This window comes from Pelobates fuscus, chromosome 9, assembly GCF_036172605.1.
Source record: "Pelobates fuscus isolate aPelFus1 chromosome 9, aPelFus1.pri, whole genome shotgun sequence".
NCBI lineage: Eukaryota > Metazoa > Chordata > Amphibia > Anura > Pelobatidae > Pelobates > Pelobates fuscus.
In genome coordinates this window covers 53157213-53180049 of record NC_086325.1, presented here as the reverse complement: position 1 = coordinate 53180049, position 22837 = coordinate 53157213, and the positions used below count along the sequence as shown (strand labels likewise).

General features: G+C 41.2%; 1 protein-coding gene across 1 annotated transcript in view; it reads left to right on the top strand.

Moving 5' to 3' along the window:
* Positions 1-22837, top strand: part of MTM1 (myotubularin 1) — an 86847-nt gene that overhangs the window by 62450 nt on the left and 1560 nt on the right. The window contains exons 9-14 of the mRNA XM_063431974.1: positions 4731-4919; positions 6904-7089; positions 10148-10354; positions 10839-10931; positions 11065-11178; positions 14628-14804. Of these exons, the coding sequence (XP_063288044.1) occupies positions 4731-4919; positions 6904-7089; positions 10148-10354; positions 10839-10931; positions 11065-11178; positions 14628-14804 (966 nt within the window). The remainder of the gene's footprint in view (positions 1-4730; positions 4920-6903; positions 7090-10147; positions 10355-10838; positions 10932-11064; positions 11179-14627; positions 14805-22837) is intronic.

Sequence of the window (22837 nt, the reverse complement as noted above, 5' to 3'; positions counted from 1 at the left end):
GGTCACAGGCAATATAACAAATACAAAAAGCGAATGCCGTGTCAAAAAGTATTGTGGCTGCAGGATTGTGTACAATTTTTATATTTAGAGATAGTTTAGGTAATTAACAGTAGATGGTCTAACAGCTGATTCTATCTCATATCTGACTGTATCAGGCTAAGCTTTAAGTACTAAAACTAACAACTTACGTATTATAAATTATGTTAACATGCTAGAGTAATCTGCTTGGGATAGGACCAATAAATACCAGGAAGATAAAAAGTGATGACTCGTAGCTGATAAAGCCACTGGGCCCGGCAACCCTGCCAGATCACTGTACCACACTAGTTGCACATATAAAACAAAGAGAGTAAAGAAAAACAAAATAGAACAAAATAATATTTAAGCATTGGTATAGGGGATTGCCACTGTATACTCTGCATAGAGAGCTAGTTTGTGATATCTGCTGATGGCAGGTAGGTGGGACCAGAGGCCAACTGGTGGGACCAGAGCCAACTCACTGAAGTGCAGCTACGGAAGTCTCTGTGCCATTTTTTATTCTTGTGTTCTAGGTAACAACAGGTTTTATCACATAACTTAATATAAACCAAATGATAGGCAGAGATAAACATTAAATGTGTCTAAACTAGGATTAAGCTCAGGCAATTAATCAGTGGTAGGGACATCAGTGCGCTATGTTTAACGTGGTAGTTCCAGGTACAGCTGCCTGGGTGAGGGGCCCCATACGGAATGATGTACTCAGCCAATTCCTCTTCGTGAGGCTGACTTCGCTCTTGAGCCAGGTGGTGCTGGTGGGGACTGATTCCAGGGAGCCCAAAGAGTCTGCTTGCAGGATCTCAGTATGGATGGCAGTGTGTGGATATAAGCGTGCCCCAGAGCAGTCCCCTGTACCTTAAGGAGGTTGTAACGAGGCAGGGAACGTCCCCTGCGCTTCTGTGCTTTTCTTGGCTTGTGATGCAAGTCCCTTTTTCCTTGCACGCATGCCACTTGCAGCCCAGGTCGCCCCAGTAGCTGGTGCCATGACTCCTTTGATCTTCTTTCTTGTGGAGGAATCGCATGTTCGTGGAGTCTTCCGGCGTCGACATGCTACTTGGACATGTGGCTGGCTGTGTGAGCGTAGCTCCACGTGGGCTCTCAGCCCAGGTGAGGAACTGTGAGCTGGGGCGGCAGCAGGAGTTGACCGTCGGCAGGACAGGAAGGCAGGTTTGAGTTGGCGCCCTGCTTGAGTGAGGGTGCTGGGCAGCTGTGCGGATGCCGGTTCGCTTGATGGGAGTGGGTGAGTGATGCTCGCTTTGTAGGAGTGGGTGGCCGTGGTGAGGCAGGTTGATGTAGCTTACCCACCAGCTTCCTCCAGAATGCCTCGAAGTGGTCGTTAATTTGTGCGAGGATATCTTGTGAGGTGTCGCTGGGGTTGTCTGCACTCCATTTGTTGTCATTGGCTTTATTCTCATTCTCATCATGCCCAGGGTCGCCATCCTAGGGTGGACCGGGATCACCCCCGCCGGTCCGCTAACAGGACTTGCTTGTGCGGTGAGCAGCTTCAGGGTGCCTATCTGGCAGGGGAGCGGCCGCCTCCCTGCCCGATGCATACCAGGCCGCAGTGTCGGTCGTGATTTCAGCTGGCCCCAATCGCGTTGCATAAGATCCCAGTGTGGGTGGCAAGTGGGTGTCTGGAAATGCTGTGTGTGTCGCTTGGGTGAGCCGAGTTTTGCTTGTTTTGTCAGGATTTTGTGGGAGCTCGTGGAAAACACGACTCTCTGCCATGATGCCCCGCCTGTTTTTTTTACTCGCCTTCTTTCCCACGCCATGCCAGCAACTTGTCCTGCCTTCATGACTGAGAATCAATGTTTAAGATCTCCACTAAATCAATGCTTTCCTATAGGAAAGCATTGGGAAGATATTGTGCATGTTCTCTATTGATAACATTCAGCACCTCCATGCATAGCGTGGAGATGCTGAACAAAGGTGCTGCACACTGTGCAGCACTGACACAGGACTCTCTAGTTGCCATCTGAGTGACTGTCACTAGAGGTTTTACTAGGCAGCAATTACATTGAAAAGGCTACAGGGACAGGCTAAATGCAGGAGAACTACTACATTAAGCTGTAGTGATTCTGGTGATTATAGTGTCCCTATAAGAATTGTATATTTACCGTAAATTAAACTGCGGTCATGGAGGTTGGAGTAAACCTTTTAAAGCTGCTCTGTCACTTCCTTAATCACCCCCTTTTTATGGTTTCCCCTGCCCCGCAACAACTCCTGTTTCAACAAATGTAATTATCGTTGAAGCGCCTCCTGTGGCTTTCTGAGTGCCAGCCACTAGAGGTATTTAAACCGGCCAATGAAAACCAGTTTGAAATGTGTGTCTGCAAGAGGAGTTGAAGTAGCAATGAAGTGGTCTGAGTGCCTACAGTGTTTCTTTAAATATCTGGTTCTATAAGGGTTTGTAAAAAGGAAAGTAGGTGCAGCAAGTTAATACTGGTGTGCACATTTGTGTTGCCATAAGTATGTTTCTGAATAATCAGTGCTCAAACCATTTCATGATTGCATACAGTTTTCCATTTGAGTTCAGTATTTTCATGCGTTGGAGGCAGAGCAGGGGTTCTTGTACAGGCAAAATGAGTCATCATAAGCAGATTCCAGGGATATTAAAAACATAATAAACCTGGCACAGTGTTTACAGTTACTGGAAAACATGACACCAATATAAAAGAAAAGTTTAAAAAAACAAAACACATTTTTTTCCTTTCGTAAGAAGTCCTCTTGAATTGTGTGAAGCTATTCTCATGTGTTTACTTGATGCAGACATCCACCTGTCTATTTAATATATCTGTCATGTTTCACATAGCATTATCTAGAACATTTTGATCTGAGGTGGGTGAGTAGAAGACTTTGTAGACCCAAGATCTGTCCAGTCCACACTCCCATTTTATTTTCTTCACCTCCTTCCTTTGCCAATAACATTCTGACCTTTTATTATTTACATATATTTAAATTTGTTAAAACGTTTGCATTCCCCTTTCTTTGCCATTTCATGGCAGGATGTGTTAGTGTCTTCGTTATTGGTGGTACCATGAGATAACTGAGATCCAAGCCTCAGTTGGCACTGATACCTGATGGAATCCATGCATCTTAATGAAAGCCAGGATTCCTATTATACACATCTTTTTATTTTAAAATCATTTGACAGATTTAACATATGTGGAGCATCATTATACATGAACAAAACCGTAATTTAAAATGGAAAAAAATAAAATGTTTAAAGGAACACTCCAGGCACCCAGACCACTTCTGCCCATTGGAGTGGTCTGGGTGCCAAGTTCCACCACCCTTAACCCTGCAACTGTAGTTATTGCAGTTTTCATAAACTGCAATAATTACCTTGCAGGGTTAAGTCCTCCTCCTACTAGACAGCCACTAGAGGGCACTTCCGGGATCATAGCACAGATTATCCGGCTATAGCGTCGCTGGACGTCCTAACACTGTGTGAGTACCTCCAGCGTCGCTAAAATCCCCATAGGAAAGCATTGAAAAGCATATGCAATGCTTTCCTATGGAGAGGTCTAATGCGCATGTGCGGCATTGCCGCGCATGCGCATTAGGTCTCCCTTGCCGGTGGGCGGGATCAGTCTCCCCTGCCGGCTGATGTAATGAAGGGGAGGAGATGTGGCTGAGGAAGAAGCAGCGACGTGGGACATGTCGCCGCCTCTGGTAAGTGACTTAAGGGGTTTTCAGTGGGAGGAAAATGGATTGTTTTCCTGGCACTGGAAAGTCCCTTTAATTAGATTTCTTTTGCAACCTTTTTTCTCTCTTGTGTTACTTTGTCAATACTCCATTCCCTGGTATTATGCAATAACCTCACATTTCCCTAATGCTTCCATTCCTACAGTCAGAGACACAAAAGCTCCTAAATGGTTCATTGGCTGAAAACATTAGCTGATCACTAAACCCCGCACTGCTGCCCAGCAAACCCCAGTAAAAAGTGAAACTGTTAGAATTGTATTTATTAATTTTGTATTTTTTGGACTACAGTACTTACAATGAAGGAGTGGCACTTTTGGCACCATAACCACAACAGTGCTCTGTCATGGTGCTTGGAGTGTTCCTTTTAATGCTTCAGTGGTGTTTGATCAATTCCACATTGATAAAATGTGGCCAGCCCTAGGTAGTTGCCCTAATTCGTAACTACTAAACTGGTTCTGAAAGTAGTAAAAGTATTTGTTAAAAAACATTGCCTTATAGCACACCCCTAACTAACTTATAAGGGAGGCAGCATACCGGTCAATCCTGGGTTTCTCTGTGCTTTTTATTGTTTTATGCACTTCTTTGTGGAGAACTGTGGCATACGTAATGGCTGATCTTAGGGGTTTAATGATCTTTTCTTCCTGGAGACTGTTTTAGGGAGGGAGGATGTTTGGTCTTAAAGGTCCCTAGTCTTTAGGTCTGAAGCACAATACAATTGTATTTAACATTATTATTGGATTAGGGTGGTGCTGCAGCAAATCATGTGTACAGGCTAAAAATGCTAACTCAAGCTTTTGAAAAATTGCATAATATAAGGTGTTTTTTTTTTTTTTTTTTTTTTTTTTTTTTTTTTTTTTAAACCTGTCTTAGCAATGAGCAATTGGTTTTGTTTTAAAACCTATTTTGATTGATGTACATTAATGGTATTCCCTGAGATTTGGTTTTCTTATCGAAGTCTCCTCCACCAACCATTTGTTGCCAACTAGGTTTTGTCGTGGTTGCATCCAGACAATCTGTCCGTTATCATGAGGTGTAGCCAGCCTCTGGTGGGAATGAGTGGCAAACGAAACCGAGACGATGAAAAATATCTGGATAGTATAAGAGAGGCCAACGGACAGACTTCCAAATTGACCATCTATGATGCCAGACCTAATGTTAATGCTGTGGCAAACAAGGTAAGTGGCACCGTTCTACATTTACTCGAGCTTTAGTGATTGATCACGCACAAGTTAGATGGTTATTTTCTAGACGTCCAACTAGATTTGATTTCTAATATGGCCATCTATTTGCGGCGGAATGAAACCAAACAGCCTCTCTAATAAATCTGTGCCTAAGTTTTGTGTTCCCAAATAGATGTGGATGTGAAGGTACGAGAGATTGATTTGTGACTTTGTTAAAGAGCAGTCATGTGTAGCAATTTCTATTGGAATTGCAATAAATTGCCTTGAGCAAAACAACACATTTTCTATCATTAACAGGTGTTCACTATTTGAAAGACTACCAGTGAAAACATCACTCAATATTACAGAGATGAATGAAATCGAAAAGTATAGGGAATTCAATTTACACATTGAGTGTTCTCCCATCCATTTTAGAGTGTTTAGATAAAAGCAGACTGTGACATGTCGGACAGACTGACAGTGTACTAGGCTCCTGGAATAATCTGTGTGTGGATCCCCTTGAGTGTATGTAGGACTTTATTTTTGTTGGGGAACTTTTGCATATCTAGGATTGTTAGTATTATGTTTACTTATCCTGTATATTTATTTATAAAATATTTTACCAGGAAAGATACATTTAGATTTCTCTCGTTTTCAAGTGTGTCCTGGGTCCACAAATCATTGCATTTTTACATTAGGGTACAATTAAAATACAAAAACAATTTTAATACACAATATACACAAAATGTAACATAGAACAGGTAGAAAATATTTATTTAATGATTGTGAGGTCTAACAAATAAAATATAGAAAACTGCATCATTCCTTCAGCTACAATTCTTGTCAATCATTGTTATAAGTAGTGACAGAGGATGGAGGAACAAACTATAGGTCTCCTACCTACAAATCAAACTGGGCCAAGGACTTACTTTAAAATGTCATGCAAATTTTCACTTACTTGAAATCGTTCCCTAATACATTGAATGCACCATGTATCACAAAGATACATGGTGTATTCAATGTAAAATTTAGAGATTTACTCACCCTTCCTGCCTTTCAACGCTGGTTCGTGGGTGGTCTCTTCTTTGATTTGCCCTTCTTTGGGCGCATCCTTGTTAGTGATGCCAGTATGCTAACTTCATTGCCAGCGGCAGAACGGAGGGATGTCGATCTTCTACTCCATAGTCTGAGTTAGAAGCATTGCATAGGAAGTTTCCATAACATTGCTTTGGGCGGAGAGCAGAGTTTTTTTTTCTTTTTTCTTCTACTCTCCCTTGTCAGTCAATGACTTGGCACGCTAAAGCATTGACTGAAAGCTGGTAGAAAAATGTACTTTTTAATAGATTTATCTCCTTATCTATACATTTGCTAGCAAAACTGCTTGTGCAATGTATAGCTAGAATCTTATGCTCAATGTAATGAGCATAAGTTGTTTGGGGCATGACAGGTCTCCTTTAAATTAAAATCTTAATCCTTACAGGAACACTATAGCATTAAGACCCGCCTCCTTGGCTGAAATCCTCCATCCTGATGATCTCATCCAATCCTTTACAAAAGAAAACCATAGGGAGTCTATTGTGCATGCGCAGCAAAACTTCTCTGTGCCAATCAAATTGTCTATATGAGATCACCTGATTGAAATAGCTGCACTCTGCTAGTTTTGCTGAAGCTCCTCTAGTGGTTGTCAAGGTGAAGTACAACTAGAATCATTTTGACCCTGCTGTGTTCTGTACAAATGGCAGTGTCTTCAGTTGCAGGGTTAAAACTACAGGGACCGTGTTTGAGATGAATCTGTCTGGGTGCCTATAGTGTCCCTTTAACTCTTTAATAAACCTCTAAAAGAAAAGTAAGCATCTCATGAAGAAGTTAACACAAGATATAAGTGATTGTGTTTTTAAGTCCGTGTTGTAATTGTTGGATAAGTGATAAGACATCCTGTTAAATTATGTAATTTTACCTTCACCCGTCTCACTTTTATTATTATTTTTTTTTGTTCTAGGCCACTGGGGGAGGTTATGAGAGTGAAGATGCCTACCAGAATGCAGAGCTAGTCTTTCTTGATATTCACAACATTCATGTTATGAGAGAATCCTTAAAGAAATTGAAAGATATAGTCTATCCAAATGTAGAGGAGTCACACTGGCTGTCAAGTCTTGAGTCCACTCACTGGTTGGAACATATTAAGGTAAGGTTGATTCATGATTTTTATATATAGATAAGAAATACATGGTTATATATTTTTGATTTATGGTAACATTTTTTTTTTTTTTCATTTGCAAGTTGGCAACATACATGTAATTATAAATGTGTTTTTATTTTTTTTAAGTCTGCATTTGGAATTTGTTTTTATATATATATATATATATTTAATATTTTTATTTGTGCATAGCGGTTTTGACATACATTCTCGGGGTGCCCCAATAGCAATCCTCAAATTTCTATTTATGCTTAACAGTAGGAGCAGTAAGAAAATTGGCACCATTTTTTTTTTTTGTAATAGCAATTAACACGTAACTAATAGCGTAATAGCTGGTTAATTTTCTCAGACAAGTGAGCAGAGTATGTCGCTTGTCACCATTGCCCTGAGCAGTGGGTTGGTGTCACTGTATAGAGAGACGTGGCTATTGAGGAGCCATAGACAGAGAAAGGCATATAGAAGACATGGAAAGTATTGGAAAACATTTTCCTTTCTAATGACTGATGCAGAGGGGTATTTAACGCGGTTGCTTCTCTCTTATGGCAGCAGGCCTATGTGACAGTCTGGGTCAACCAACTCCAGTCCTTAGCAGAATGGATGTGTCATCCATCGGGCATTCTTTGCCTGCATGGGGACCTCTCCAGCCCCAGGCTTGTTCAAGGGCCGGCATCTGTGTACCACAGACCTGGTTTCTGCAGCAGTACAAGTCTATTCCCTGCCGGGAGTGATCGGAGGGTCAAGGTGGTGTTCGCCGCGAGGCGCGGGCGATCTTCCGACCTTGTGGGCGATGCAGGGTATGTATGCCCCTTGTGGCTCACAGCCTGGGAAGGTGAGCTGTAGGTTTCATGTCTTTCCTCGCTGGAGTGCCGCCTTGAGTAGGTCTCCTCTCAGGCAGTCGTGCATTTGAAATTTTTTAATTGTTTAACTTTGCTTACAAATCTTGGTTCTAGTAAATTAAGAACCAATTAAAATAATTCACACCCACTTAGAAAAATATACAGAGTAAAAAGGATATACCACCTATTGCAGATATAGATATGGTGGTTACATCTGTAAAACAAATGAGACATACATAGTGTTTTCCATATAGGTAAAAACAAACAATTGTATCATAAGAGGATTGAACTCACAAGGATGGAGCCTCTTAGGCTCTATGTACTTCGCTCTCGGGTGCCTATTCAGGTTTTCGATAATTTTCAGTTGAAGACCCAGACTCCACGAATTCAAGAGTAAATAAGGGTTTATTAATTGATGAAATATTATATTAAAATATTAATAATATAGGACAAAAATAGGCAGATATATGTATAAAATACAGCGTGGTATGGTACTGCAATAATGGCCAAAATTAAAAGCAGCAAAGCACCACAGCATATACACAAAATAACAATACCGCCAAATGAAAGTCCCAGTAAAAAGTCCAGTTTACTGGACTTTTTACTGGGACTTTCATTTGGCGGTATTGTTATTTTGTGTATATGCTGTGGTGCTTTGCTGCTTTTAATTTTGGCCATTATTGCAGTACCATACCACGCTGTATTTTATACATATATCTGCCTATTTTTGTCCTATATTATTAATATTTTAATATAATATTTCATCAATTAATAAACCCTTATTTACTCTTGAATTCGTGGAGTCTGGGTCTTCAACTGAAAATTATCGAAAGCCTGAATAGGCACCCGAGAGCGAAGTACATAGAGCCTAAGAGGCTCCATCCTTGTGAGTTCAATCCTCATATGATACAATTGTTTGTTTTTACCTATATGGAAAACACTATGTATGTCTCATTTGTTTTACAGATGTAACCACCATATCTATATCTGCAATAGGTGGTATATCCTTTTTACTCTGTATATTTTTCTAAGTGGGTGTGAATTATTTTAATTGTTTCACTTTACCTTTAGGTGTTAAGGGATTACACCTTTCTGTCACACTTACTTTTATTGTCTATTTTAAGTTGGAAGCGCCTACACAACTATACACCTAGTGTATATTTTGTTTGCAAATTAAGAACCAAGCCCAAGTTCTTCGACTGATGTCACTACCCTTTGCTTGAGAAGATGGATGTCCAGAAGGACCGACAGAGGGGAGGACATGGACAGCATGGGGTGTAGCACTTATGAATGCTGGTTCCCTGCATGTGATGAGTGCTGACAATAGACGTCCAATATGCAAATAAACTGATGTTTGACTGCTCAGCACTCTTGTACTGGGCAGGCTAATGATGCTTCTGGAGGTAGTTACATCTCTGACCGCAAATGCGTTAAACTCTTTATGTGCAGTGGTTCATAGCGAAATAATGCGCACACAGACACTAATCACCTTGAACACTTCATATCAGAATTGTATTAACTTTTTAGTACAGAATCCAAAATGGCAGATCTTGAATAGGACGTTCAACCTAGACATTTGTGACACACAGGATGACTACAGACTGGACCACAGTGTTAAAAACAAAATGTTTATAATATTCACATACAATAATGAACAGATTTAATTATTAACTATAAAACTATAGGACAACCAAAAAAGGAAAACTAAATAAGTTACGCATTTCTTTAACCTCGATTTCAATTTGAAACGTTACAATTGATTTAGCCAGCGGTGCTATGACAATCTGTTGGATTGTGAGATGTTTAAAGAGTCAGTGTCCCATTACGGTTTGATGTGCTATTATCATTATCATAGATTAGCTGCTGTTTAGTTAATTAAAACTTAAAGCCCTAGTCTCTTAGTTTTTATTTTCTTTCTGAGCAGGGGAATTGAATATGTCCATACAAGGCTTGATGTGTCCGAATCCTAGTTATGGGATCTATATTCATAACTTACATACTAGTCCGATGCATTCAAACCTTTGGTCTCATAGAATTACACAGCCTCGCAGTTTGATGATGAATCTCTAGTTCACTCACAAGGTGCAAGTCCAGCATTAGAAGGCGAGGATATAATTGCATTTGTAAGATATAGATATAGGTTGTTTTCCCTACTATTTTACCTGAAACATTTTAAATAGCTTTTTATTTTTTTTATTTCTACTCCATAGTTGGTCTTGACCGGAGCAATCCAGGTAGCGGATAAAGTTGCCTCCGGGAAGAGTTCTGTTGTCGTGCACTGTAGTGATGGCTGGGATCGAACCGCACAGCTCACCTCACTCGCAATGCTGATGTTGGACAGTTATTATAGGACTATAACTGGCTTTGAGGTGCTGGTGCAGAAGGAGTGGATTAGCTTTGGACACAAGTTTTCATCCGTAAGTGTTTTGATGTTGCCGGAACCACCCAATGAACAAGAATAAAATGTAATGTTGCAGCAGTGGCAAGTTTTGTGTTTCCTTTTAAATGGTGTCAGTGTTTGCACTGTAAATGTAAAAATGAAGTGTAGGTACACATTTTTGGTTTTATTTTCTCCACTCTGGCTCAGGTTTATAAAAAAAAAACATTTTTAAGAAAATTAAGTTTCTTATTTAATTTTTGTACAGACTCATAGGGTTTAACTGATGCTGGGTTCCCCCAGCAAGATCAGACTTGTAGATAAAGGAAAACGGTTCGTTCCTATGGTGGTCCCTCCCCAAGCACTGCATTTTGTGTGAATTTTCTATAGAGGTCTGCATTTTCCCAACTGAAGGATGTTATGCTTTGCAATAATTCTATAAAGAAATCCACACCAAGCAAAGTTTCTTATATGTCAATATGGATATATTTCTTGTGCCAATAAAATGTTGTATTCTGTTCCAGAGAATAGGACATGGAGATAAAAATTACACCGATGCAGACAGGTCCCCCATTTTCCTGCAGTTTATTGATTGTGTGTGGCAGATGTCCAAACAGGTAAAAAAAAAAAATGCGCTGAAACTATTCTTCGTCATATAAAATAACACTAGCACTTATGAACAAGAGATGGATAATTCTGAAAATCTATAGAAAGCTTTGTAACGCTTTCCCCTTTTTTTCTTTCTTCCAGTTTCCAACAGCATTTGAATTTAATGAATACTTTCTGATCACCATTCTGGATCACCTGTATAGCTGTAGGTTTGGCACATTCTTGTACAATTGTGAATCGCTCCGAGATAAAGAAGTAAGTAGATGTAAACATGAACAAGTTTTTGAAAGGCATTTTGCACTAGAGCGATAACCAGTACACGTGTAAAATAAGTTTATTAAAGTGGAACTGTCCCTTCCCAGGATTTTTTTATATTTTACTTAATTATCCCTATACCGAACAAATATGTATTTGTTTGTTCTGAGAAATAAAATGAAAGTCAGACTCTGATTACTTGCAAAACCTCAGCCAGCATATAGAAAGCATACAGAGAACAAAAGAACTTAAATCATGTTTGTTTCTCCTCCTCATTTGCATTGTGTACCTTCACTGCGCTTGGTCTGAAGTGGATGATGTCATTTTATGAATTTGAAAACTCTCCAAGTACCATAACCACTAAAGTGTGCTATAGTGGTTATGATTCCAGGAGTGCCCTGGAGCTCCTCCATTCAAAACGTTTACTCATGGTTTGACTTCTTTGGGTGCCTCTCCCTGCCTCTCCTGTTCTGGTAAGAGCTCCAGCTAGAAGATCTCCTCAGCTTTGCCCTGCTGTGCATTAGCTGATTGGCCTCTGCACCACTGGGCTTCGCTCAGCTGAGAGATTCCAGCTGCAAAGAGACAGGAAACAGTGTCCAGCAGAACCCAGGGAAAAAGTTAGTGTGTACATGGTGTAACTACTTATATTGCGCAGGTGCTCTGGCACTCCTCGCAACATAACCGCTGCAGTGTGCTATAGTAGAATAAAAACACACAAAACAAAAAGAAAGGGTGCGCCTAACTTATATAAAAATAATAATATAAAAGTCCAGGGTCTTACAGTGAGTCCGGAGTGATAAGTTCCACAAAATATGGAAGGTGCTTGAGGATGAAGATAGTCTTTACGAATTGACACTTGTAATTCGGTGATGATATGTGGAGATAAAACAAAAAGACAAAATCCCAATGGTACAGTATGTCAGCAGGATAAAAGGATACATTTGTAGTAATAAATATTACTCACACTTTTCAGAGCTAAAATCCAGCTCTGATATTGAATGCGTGAAGTGGAATGATCCCCACTCAAGGATGTATAGGGTAGCGCTGGTCAGCAGATGGTGTGAGTCAGAAGTCCAGCGATGGTCCGGCTCAGCCGAAAAATTTAAAGGAAATAAAAGAGAGTGCTCTCTGTATAGCGGATAAAATAATAAGAAGATGAAAATATACTCTCGGTATACAGTGCAGGCTAAACTGCTCGATGTAAGCGTTTGGGTGGTATAATCCCCACCTATGGATTCTTTGTGCTTCTGTGTTGAATGCAAAATATCGGTGTAGTCAGGTTAAAATAAAATAGAATAAAAAAAATAATATAAATATAATAGGAGTATGGCAAGCAAAATATTTGGTGCCAAAAATAATTCCTTTATTACAAATATAAAATAATGTATCTAGATGCGTTTTGCCTAAAAAGGCTTCTTCAAGTAGATAATAGAAAAGCATAACCTGACATACATGAGCTTATATAGGGTACAAAAGTAGTGATAAAATTTGAATTACCCGCCATAATGACGTCATTGCATAAATTAGCATCAAACATAAAATAAAATAAGTTACATTTAAACATAATGGGCTAAAGTTTTATAAAAATCTAAACATATAGGGCCATTATGGCCAAAAAACAAAGCTTTAATAATATGAAAAAAGAGATCTTTATAAGCTAAATTGCATATAGCATAAGATTAAGTAAAAGTGGCTTTTAAATTTAATAGGGAGAAGTTATACCTCAAATTAGATGAATAGGGCCATTCTGGGGTAAAAACGAAGCTTATAACGGTATAAAAAAGATATTTAAATTGAGTCACGTGACGCGCGGCTAAAATACTTCCGCGTCACGTGGTGAATGAATGAAACGCATGCGTTCCAAACAAGTGGAACGCATGAGTATCGGCAAAGTGCTGTCTAGGAGGGGGGAAGTACAACAAAAAATTGTCATCTCCCAGAGGGGAGTGACGAAAATAGAGGACCATGGTGTGTTTGCCTTGTCAAAATAGGCATGCACTCCAGCAAAGGACACAGCTACTAGAAATAGCAGCACAAAGAAAAATTAATGTATAACACATATGGGCTAGTTCTAAATAACTATACAGAGAAGTTTATATAAAAGGCTGATAATAAACACAACTGATATGTATAAAATAATGTATATAAGTATATATAAAATACATAATAAAATTCATAATAAAAAACTTTTTAAAAAAATTAAATAAATATGCATATGGGTAAGAACATTCTGACTTTTAAAACAATAAAATCTGGTCCTTTTTCATTTTTTTTTTTTTTTTTTTAATAAGTGTGCTATAGTGTTTATGGTGCTTGGAATGTTCCTTTAATATAATTTTAGAAAAGAGATCATCACATGAACAAAACGGTTGGCACAAGTAATAGTTGATTTAAAGTGTTTAGTGTTTTATTCCAAATAAGTGAAGATTCTCTTTTAAACAGAACATAATTATTTTAACTATATTATGGGAATATTTATATATTGTACGCTTTCCAGAAATACATGTTCCATGTTACCAGCTATCTAGAATTGGTTTGTATAGATGGAAATTAAAGGGACGTTCTAAACACCAAAACAGCTTTAGTTTACGGAAGTAGTTTTGGTGTTGAGATCATGCCTCTGCAGTCTTACTGTTTAATTCTCTTTTTCTTTATGCAGCCATACCTACACCTCCCATGCTTGGGATTTACTTAGCCTACATGATAAAATGGTTTCATTTTCAGTCAGATCTTACAGCACAGTGTGTTTAATTTATAAGTTTTTGTCTCCTGCTTAGTTCATGAACTTTAATCATTCACGGGCTGCACTGTTGCAGGTTTTCGCAGGCTATTAACATAGCAGGAGATATGAATTTCTAAATTAAACCGTGCAATAAGAGAAGTTAAAAACATCTTTTTGGGAAGTGTTTATGGTAGGCTGTGTGAGTCTCAGCCAGGGCAGGTGTAGCTTGGGCTGCATAAACAAAGTGATTAAACTTCTAAATGGTAGTGAATTGAACAGTGACAATGCAGAGGCATATTGTATACCCCAAAACTGCTTGAACACTAAAGGAACCTGTAGCCACGTACCTTTTAGTTTGCTCTACTACTTTATTCTTGTGTTCAGCCATCATTAATGTAACAACTTCTGCACTGGTTAATTAGAACACCAAGTATTTTTTAGTTTTTGTAATTTATTAATAAAAATGTCGGCTGATGCCATTTGGATTTTATCTAGACCAACCACTAAATTCTAACATGTATGTTCAGTCTGTTTTTACTAGCTTCTAATATTTCTGTTAATTGCATATGCTGGTTTGATAGCTTAATTGTATCTCTATTTATTTTGTGCATTTAGCTTTTCTCTGGCTCAGTTGTTAAATGCTTGTAATTTTCTCTTTAATAGTTTTAAAATGAGGGTGGAAAGCAAACATTTTTATAACTTTATAATTTTTTTTTTTCACCTCTAGAAAGTGAGAGAGAAGACTCAATCCTTGTGGTCTTTGATAAACAGTGAAAAATCAAAACATACAAATCCATTTTATACAAAAGAGCTGAACAGAGTTTTGTATCCTGTCGCTAGCATGCGTCACCTGGAACTTTGGGTCAATTACTACATTAGATGGAACACAAGGATCCGGCTGCAAGTATGTATGCGTGGGGTTGTCATGTGACCCTCTTTCCTGTTAAGTTGTTGTCTATATGAACAAACGCTATGTGTGAGTGTGAATATGCTTTTGGATAAGTAGGCTATGTGATCTGTTTGGTGTCCTATTGTAAACACTGGCATCTATCTACATTTATGTTGAAAATTGTCCTTTTAATTCCACGTGTAGCTAGTGGCACAATGTGAAATTTTGCCTAAAAGATGAACCGTTTCGTAAATAACTGATTTGACCTTTTGAGCTTGCTTCTTAAAATAGGAAAGGAATGTTCCAGCCTGCTGTAGTGGTTATGGTGCAAGGAGTGCCCTGGCACTGTCCCAGTCTAATCTGTTAAGCGATTTTACTACTTCAGGAGAATCCTTTTATCTCTACTGAGCAAACAGGGCCATGTAGGTCACCCGCTCATTGGCTGTGAGTGTCAGCTAAGCTCCTCATCCTGTGAGCCATGGTTCTGTATAAGCTGTGCTTTGCTTACGCTGCAGTTGAAAACCTAATGTGATGCAAATGCTAAGGGATCCAGCAAAGTTGTAAAACTATACCAAATCAGTTTGACAAATAACACTGGGAGTTTGCTATGGCACTATCACCACTATAGGCACCAACACAACTTTAGCCCAATGAAGCAAATTTGGTTTAAAGATCATTCCTCTGAAGTCTCACTGCTCAATGTAATGCCATTTAGGAGTTAAATCAGTTTGTTTTATGCCTACCTGTATGTGAGTTGCATGCACAGCCTTCCTTGAACACTTCCTGTAAAGGAAACAAGGGTATTTTTCCCTTCGTATAGTGGCAGTACTTACAAGTGGGATGTTCCTTAGGATTCTGGACAAGAAGCTCCCCCTTCTTTAGAATTTAAATGCTGTGCTCCGCCTGCTGCCTCGATATAAGCTGTAACTCAGAGACACTCACCAGTTCTTCTTGTCCCGGCAACGGGACGGACAGGTTCCCCCACAGTGCAGGTGGAGATTTGGTGCGTTCAGCACAGGTTGCTGACCGGGAGGTGAGTGCCCGATAGTTTCCCGGGCGGGAACTGAGCGGCAACAGTACTTCCGGGTTCGCGTTACGGAACGTGACCGGGTACTGTCTTTTGTGTTTTTTTCTGACGGAGTTCCCAGGCGGTTCTCCTTCATTGCTCATTACGCATGCGCACAGCGGTGGAACGCACGCCCGGGAGGCTTTGCGTTCCACCAAACACAGAATCACGCTACTGAGCATGCGCGAAACGGTGTTTGGCGCCAAATTTAAAATTTGGATACATGGCTGTGCAGGACCTTCCTGACCCCAAGGGTGGGTGTACAGTTCTGGTTCTCCGTGTCACCTGCCCTCCTACACGGATCTTAGGTGATTTAAGGTGAGGTTTAACTATTGAACTCTCCTTTTTTCACCTTTTGTTTTTATGCATGCTTCTAGAATAAGTCCTATGTCTCCAGATAAGACAGATATAGACAAGATGTCAACTTCTGTTCCAAACACCACAAGTAAATCTAAGCACTTATGTTGTCTGGATTGTGCGTTCCTCTACCTGACGGATGTCGCAAAAATACATGCAATCAGTGCGCAACGGATCGGCTAGTAAAAGCCGAGCAGACTGATATGGCATCCTTCCTGGGCTGGTTTCAGGAATATTTGTCCCAGACATTTGAAGCTATTCGGGAGAAACTGCCCACACAGCGTAGGAGGAATAGATCTCCTTCTGTGTCTGACGTCTCTTCGCCTTCGGATATTTCCAGCCTGGCTTCAAGTGTGGAGGAGGGGTTTCCACCAGAAGAGCTGAAGAAAATTATTAAAGAAGTGACGACGGCGGTACAAGAAACTGAACCTACCAAGGGTAAGGTTAAAGGTTTCACAATGTCTCCTTAAATCTTGGATCTCCATCATAGAGAATGAAAGAATCTTGAAAGACGTACGTTCAAGTCAAGCTACAGTCTGGAGAAAAATGGGAAGATCTTCCTAAGTGGATGTTCAGATTGACCAGCTATCAAAGAAAACCACTATACCCATTGGCGAAGTCTCAAGGCTTAAAGACCCAATGGACGAACGGGCCGAAACTTCGTGTAGTAGAATATTCCAGGCCGCAGGATATCAGTGCAGAGCTGAATTTGCAGGTTCAGCGGTTCTCAGAGCTCAGAGCGTTTGGCTACAAGCCCTGGAAGATTACATTATGGGAAATCTGATACAGATCCTTCCCATCTCTTGTTCCTACTGAAAGATGAGTTTTCTTTGTTTATCAGCGAGGATTATGGGTTTGTCGTCAGTAGCCAGAAGAGCTCTTTGGCTACGAACATGGACAGCTGACTCTGCGTCTAAGGCACCCTTATGTGCATTACCCTTTGAAAGGAACAAAAAAATTTTTTTGGCACTCCTTTGGAAGACATTGTTAGACAGATGTCTGATACGAAGAAAGCCCTGCCTCTGGATTCAAGAACCCAGGGATATTAAAGTTTTCAGTACAAGGGTCAGAGGTCCTTTCGTTACCAGGGCGGTTTTGCAGGTTTCAAAAGCATGATGGCCTATGGCCATACCAGCCTGAAAATCCCTGATCTCGTCAGATCTCAGAAGCCATCCAGACTCGGGCCTGGTTAGTACTTGTATGGGAGACCAACTATGTACCTCAAATGAACAGCCAGTGGTCTTGACAGGAATCAACAGGCATGACAAAAGGGGAAGTTTTGACGCCATAAGATGGGAGGACGCCTTCGGTTCTTCACCCAAGACTAGGAAAGAGTGCTTCATAGGTGGATTACAAGAACCATTTCAGAAGGTTACAGAATAAAGTTTCATCGAAACCACGTCCATCCTTCCTACTGTCAAGCTATCCATCAAGAGTAAACAAATTCTCTTCTTCTTTAAGAAATGTGGTAGAGAGGTACCCAAACGTTGGGTATTTCAGGGAGTTTACTCACGCCTTTTTTTCTGGTTCAAATACCAGATGGAAACTAGTAAACACCTGCTTACCATGACAGAAGTTCCGTATGGAACGTATTTTGTCTTTTGACACACATTTTTACAAGGGAGATTACATGGCAGAGTTGGTTTAAATATGCTTATCTCCATGTACCGGTTTCAGAATCTTCCCGGAAGTTCTCAGGTTTGCGGTTCTAGCAACACTGGCTTGTTGGTCTAGTGGTATGATTCTCGCTTCAGGTGCGAGAGGTCCCGGGTTCAAATCCGGAAGTGCCCAAGCATTCTTGTTTCAAGAAAGCGAAGGATTCTCCATTTACATTTAAACTCTTCCCTTTGGCCTGTCCTCAGCTCTTCGAGCTTTTACGGAAATCCTGGCATCCATAGCAGTGGTTTTACGTCTGAAAGGTATCTCGATTGTTCCATACCTGGACGTTTGGTTCCTGAAGGCCCAATAAAGACAACTGCTAAATCTTCATCTCACGATTACAATGAAGGTTTTAAGAGATCACGGTTGGATCCTGAACCTGGAAAAATCCAAGCTGACTGCGTCACGAAGTCTAGAGTTCTTGGGTCTTAGAGGAAATTCACAGTCCCTCTCTCTTTTTCTACCATTAGTGAAACAAATGAGGATTTTTAAAGCCGTATCAAAGCTGCATAAAACCTAAGTTCAATCAGAGATGCTATGAGGTTCTAGGCCTCCTCGCTTCTGCAATCCCAGCAGTGGCCTGGGCAAAGGCAGAAGCAAAACCATTGCAATGGGACATCCTTTCCCAATGGACACGAAAACAGGAAGATCTAGACTCTCCCTTCCACCTATCCAAAAGGGTGAAAGGACTCCTGAACTGGTGGAAACACAGAAGCAAAATCTCAAAGGGCCTATCGTTTGCTCAGAAACAATGGTTTATGATATCCACATATGCCTCCCAGATGGGTTGGGGCGCCCATCTAGCTTCTCAGTTCCGTCAGGGTCTTGGAACGGAGTGGAGTCAGGCGCTTCCTGAAGTTTCAGGGTTTAATGCGGTTTGGAAGGCACTGGTTTCCTTCCGTTCAGCCATCACGAATCAGGCAATTAGGATTCGGTCGGTCGACGCCACTACAGTGTTTTTTTTCGGCAGGGTGGCACGAAGGTAAAAGCTCTTCAAGAGCTCTGCTACCTCATATGTCTTGGGCTCAAGCGATTCTTCTCGCTATATCAGCTACCCATGTCAGAGGGTCTCTAAGTTAGTTCAGACGGCCTCAGCCGTAGACTTTGGTCTCAGGCAGACTGGGCACTGTCAAGCTAAATTTTTTGGGCGCTGGGTTCACGCTTCGGCAGGCCGGAGATAGACCTGTTTGCCACAAGGAGATACAGGAAAGTTCAATGTTTTGCTTCTCTCCATTCAGGAGAGTACCCAGTTGTCCTAGACGGTCTATCGATACCTTGGACCTTCGACATGGCTTATGTTTTCCCTCCTGTCGCTCTTATACCACGGATTGTTCATAAGTAAGATGAAGAAGGCAAGTAATTGGCAGTCCTTCCCTTCTGGCCGAACAGGAGTTGGTTTTCAGAAGTGGAAAACTTGACAATCTCACGTTGGCATCTCCAGTCTCTCCTCAAATATTGGAGAATGTGACTCTCCCCGTGGAAACTCTGGATATTTTTCACCTGGCTGCATGGTTGCTGCAAGGGTGATCCTTCAAGGCCATGGTCTCTCTGACCTTTATGTGATGTGTTGCTGTCTTCTGTCTGCTGGTCCACTTCGTAAATCTATTTCAGAGTTTGGATGAAGTTCAGAACCTGGTGTTCACTTCGAGGTTGGATCCGGCCAAAGCCTCTATCCCGGAAAGTCTTTCTTTTTTGCAAGATGGGTTTGAAGCCGGCCTGGGAGTTTTCGCTCAAAGGCCAGATTTCAGCTCTAAATCACTTCCTGGTTCGTGGCTTTGCCTCAAACCTGCTTTTTCTAAGATTTCTTAAGTCCATAAGGCTTAAGAGGCCTCCTAAGTAGTACCTTTCCCTGCTTGGGATCTGTCTGGTGCTTCGAGCCCTTTGTGAACCACCATTTGAACATTTACTGGAGGTTCATATCAAGTTTCTTACCTTCAAGACGGTTTTTCGGGTGCCTATCGCCTCTGCTAGTTGAGTAGGTGTGATCCGAGCTCTCTCTTTCTCTCCGGAATTCACCTTTTTCATCGCGACTAGGTGGTCCTGCACACCAAGCCTTCTTTTTTGCCTACGGTTTTTTCTGGTGCTGCAATTACCAACCTATTGTCCTACCGCGGTTTTTTCATTTTCCTACGTCGGATCTGGAAAGAATGTGACATCTCCTAGATGTTGGAAGATCCCTGAAAATCTGTCTTCAGATGACTCAGGGATTAGATCCTTAGATCTATGTGTATTCTTTCATGGCGCTAACAGGGGTTGTGCTGTCTCAGGACCCTCTTTGGCCTGATGGCTAACGTATACAATCAGGTTGGCTTATCAATCCAAAGGGATTCCCCTTAGTTTCCCTTTCAAGGCTCGTGCCTCTAGAGCTATGACGACCTCCTGGGCTGAAAGAGCAGCCGCCTCACCTGAAGACATCTGCAAAGCTGCTGCTTGGTCTTCCTTACATACTTTTATCAAGCATTGTAGGCTGGACGTATTCTCATCATCTGAAGCTGCTTTGGGCGTAAGGTGCTACAAGCTGTGGCCTGCTGAGTTCCCACCCTTTGTTTGCAGGGGTCTTGCTATATCCCACTTGTAAGTACTGCCACTATACGAAGGGAAAAACAGTAATTTTACTTACCGTAAATTCCTTTTTTCTTAGTATAGTGGCAGTACTGGCTTTCCCTCCGCTTTCAAATAGATAAAATTCTATGCATCATTCGGTCTCCGTTTTGGTTCTTTTGTATTACTGGTGAGTGTCTCTGAGTTACAGCTTATATGGAGGCAGCAGGCGGAGCACAGCATTTAAATTCTAAAGAAGGGGGAGCTTCTTGTCCAGAATCCTAAGGAACATCCCACTTGTAAGTACTGCCACTATACTAAGAAAAAAGGAATTTACGGTAAGTAAAATTACTGTTTTTTGTTTCTTTGCTGCACAGTCTGTTAAATCTTGATTCAATGCATCTCTATGAGGAGATGCTGATTGTCCAGCATGGTGTTTGGCTCCTCCCCTGGCCCGCCTCCTTGGCTAAGATCATCAGAATTGACTATCTCAGCCAGTCCAATGCTTTTCTGTGGGAAAGCACTCTGGCTGAGAACATCACTTCTGATGATGTCAGCCAAGGAAGCAGATCGTGGGCAGAGCCAACACAAGCAGACTGGAATAAAGGTAAGATGTTACTATATTTAGGGGGACCAGACTCCGCAGGACCCTTCAGTGTGTGATTAAAGTTAACTTTACAGAGCAGGAGATAAAAAACTTTTAACGTAAGTTAACATGTAAATTGAAAATGAAACCATTTTGTTTTCATGCAGAATGTACTATGAGTCAGTCAGGGGAGGTGTAGATAGGGCTGCATAAACAGAAACAAGTGATTTAACTCCTAAATGGCAGAGAATTAAGCAGTCAGACTGCAGAGTCATGGTCCATACACTAAAACTGCGCCATTAGAGGGAAACTCCAGTGCCAGGAAAACAGTCTGTTTTCCTGGCACTGCAGGTCCCCTCTCCCTCCCACCCCCTAATCTCCGGTTGCTGAAGGGGTGAAAACCCTTTCAGTAACTTACCAGAGGCAGCGACATGTCCCACGTCGCTGCTTTTTCCTCCGCCGCCGCTCCTCCTCTGTATTACGTCGGCCGGTGGGCGAGACTGATCCCTCCCACCGGCCGGGGAGACCTAATGCGCATGCCGCCCATGCGCATTAGAGCTACACATAGGACAACATTGAAAATGCTTTTCTATGCGGAATTGAGCGACGCTGGAGGTCCTCACACAGCATGAGGGCATCCATCGATGCTCTAGCACAGGTTTTCTGTGCTATGAAGGAGGAAGTGCCCTCTAGTGGCTGTCTAGTAGACAGCCACTAGAGGTGGAGTTAACCCTGCAAGGTAATTATTGCAGTTTATAAAAAAAAAATGCAATAATTACACTTGCAGGGTAAAGAGTAGTGGGAGGTTTTTTTTTTTTTTTATTCTTTATTTTTGCAGTGCTTAGGTTTAACAAACATGCTTGTATTGCCACAATAGCAAGTCCAAGCCGGTGAGATAATACAGATTATACAGCATTTATTAACAGCACTTTATTTGAGCAATTATTAACAGCACTTTTTTTTTTAAATTGTTGTTGAAAGCTTAACAATATGGTGAGGATAGAGTTAACCTGCACTTAGTACACATCGTAATGGCATTCAAACAGTACCTTAAGTCTGATAGATAAGAATAAACTCAACATGTAAAATAAAAAGAACACACAAAAGTCCTATTTAGCATTAATCTGATAAGTGAAGAACGGTGTTGCAGGATATCTAGACCTATAACGGTTAAAGACAGTGTTATTTATGAGAAGAGTGATAGCAGATCATGGAAGATAAAGGTATGAGGCTTATGCAGAATAGAAGCCATTATTTATGGTGAACCTTCAAGATTAATTGTCCGCCGAAACATTGCTCTGTAACATGCCATTGCTCGTAAGTGATAGTTCCTTCACCCCTGCACTTTGCTATGCAAAATATATTTAGAATGTCTAGCTGATCGTGTAGCAGACCGAAAGAAAGTAAGGGGAGGACAGTCCTTAGGTGGAGTGATAGGAGCATGCTTGTGTGAGTACGCGTCGGCAGACATCTGGGGGAGCATCGGTGTTAATTCTGCGTGGGATCGGACGTGTGGCAAACTTAGTGATAACCTGTGAGGAGAAATGCTGTGTGCTAGGCTCCACTGGGTTCTCACTGGAGAGATCATGCAGTTTCCCTGGTTCCATTGCACTGAGCTGCTGTTCAGGTTCTTGTGGCTTGTGACTCACCTGCTTCCCACCCGAAGTTATTGTGTGCGGGGTTTGATGAGGGCTGGTCTGTTACATACCGCTCTCTGCCATCCCTGGGCTCTGCTCAAGCGACTGCTTGTGCCCTTGGTTCCGGTTCAAATTCTGGTTGGTAGTGGGATGCCTGGCTGATGGAGTGTGCTTGGGCTTGGGGCTGCGGTTCGAAGAACGT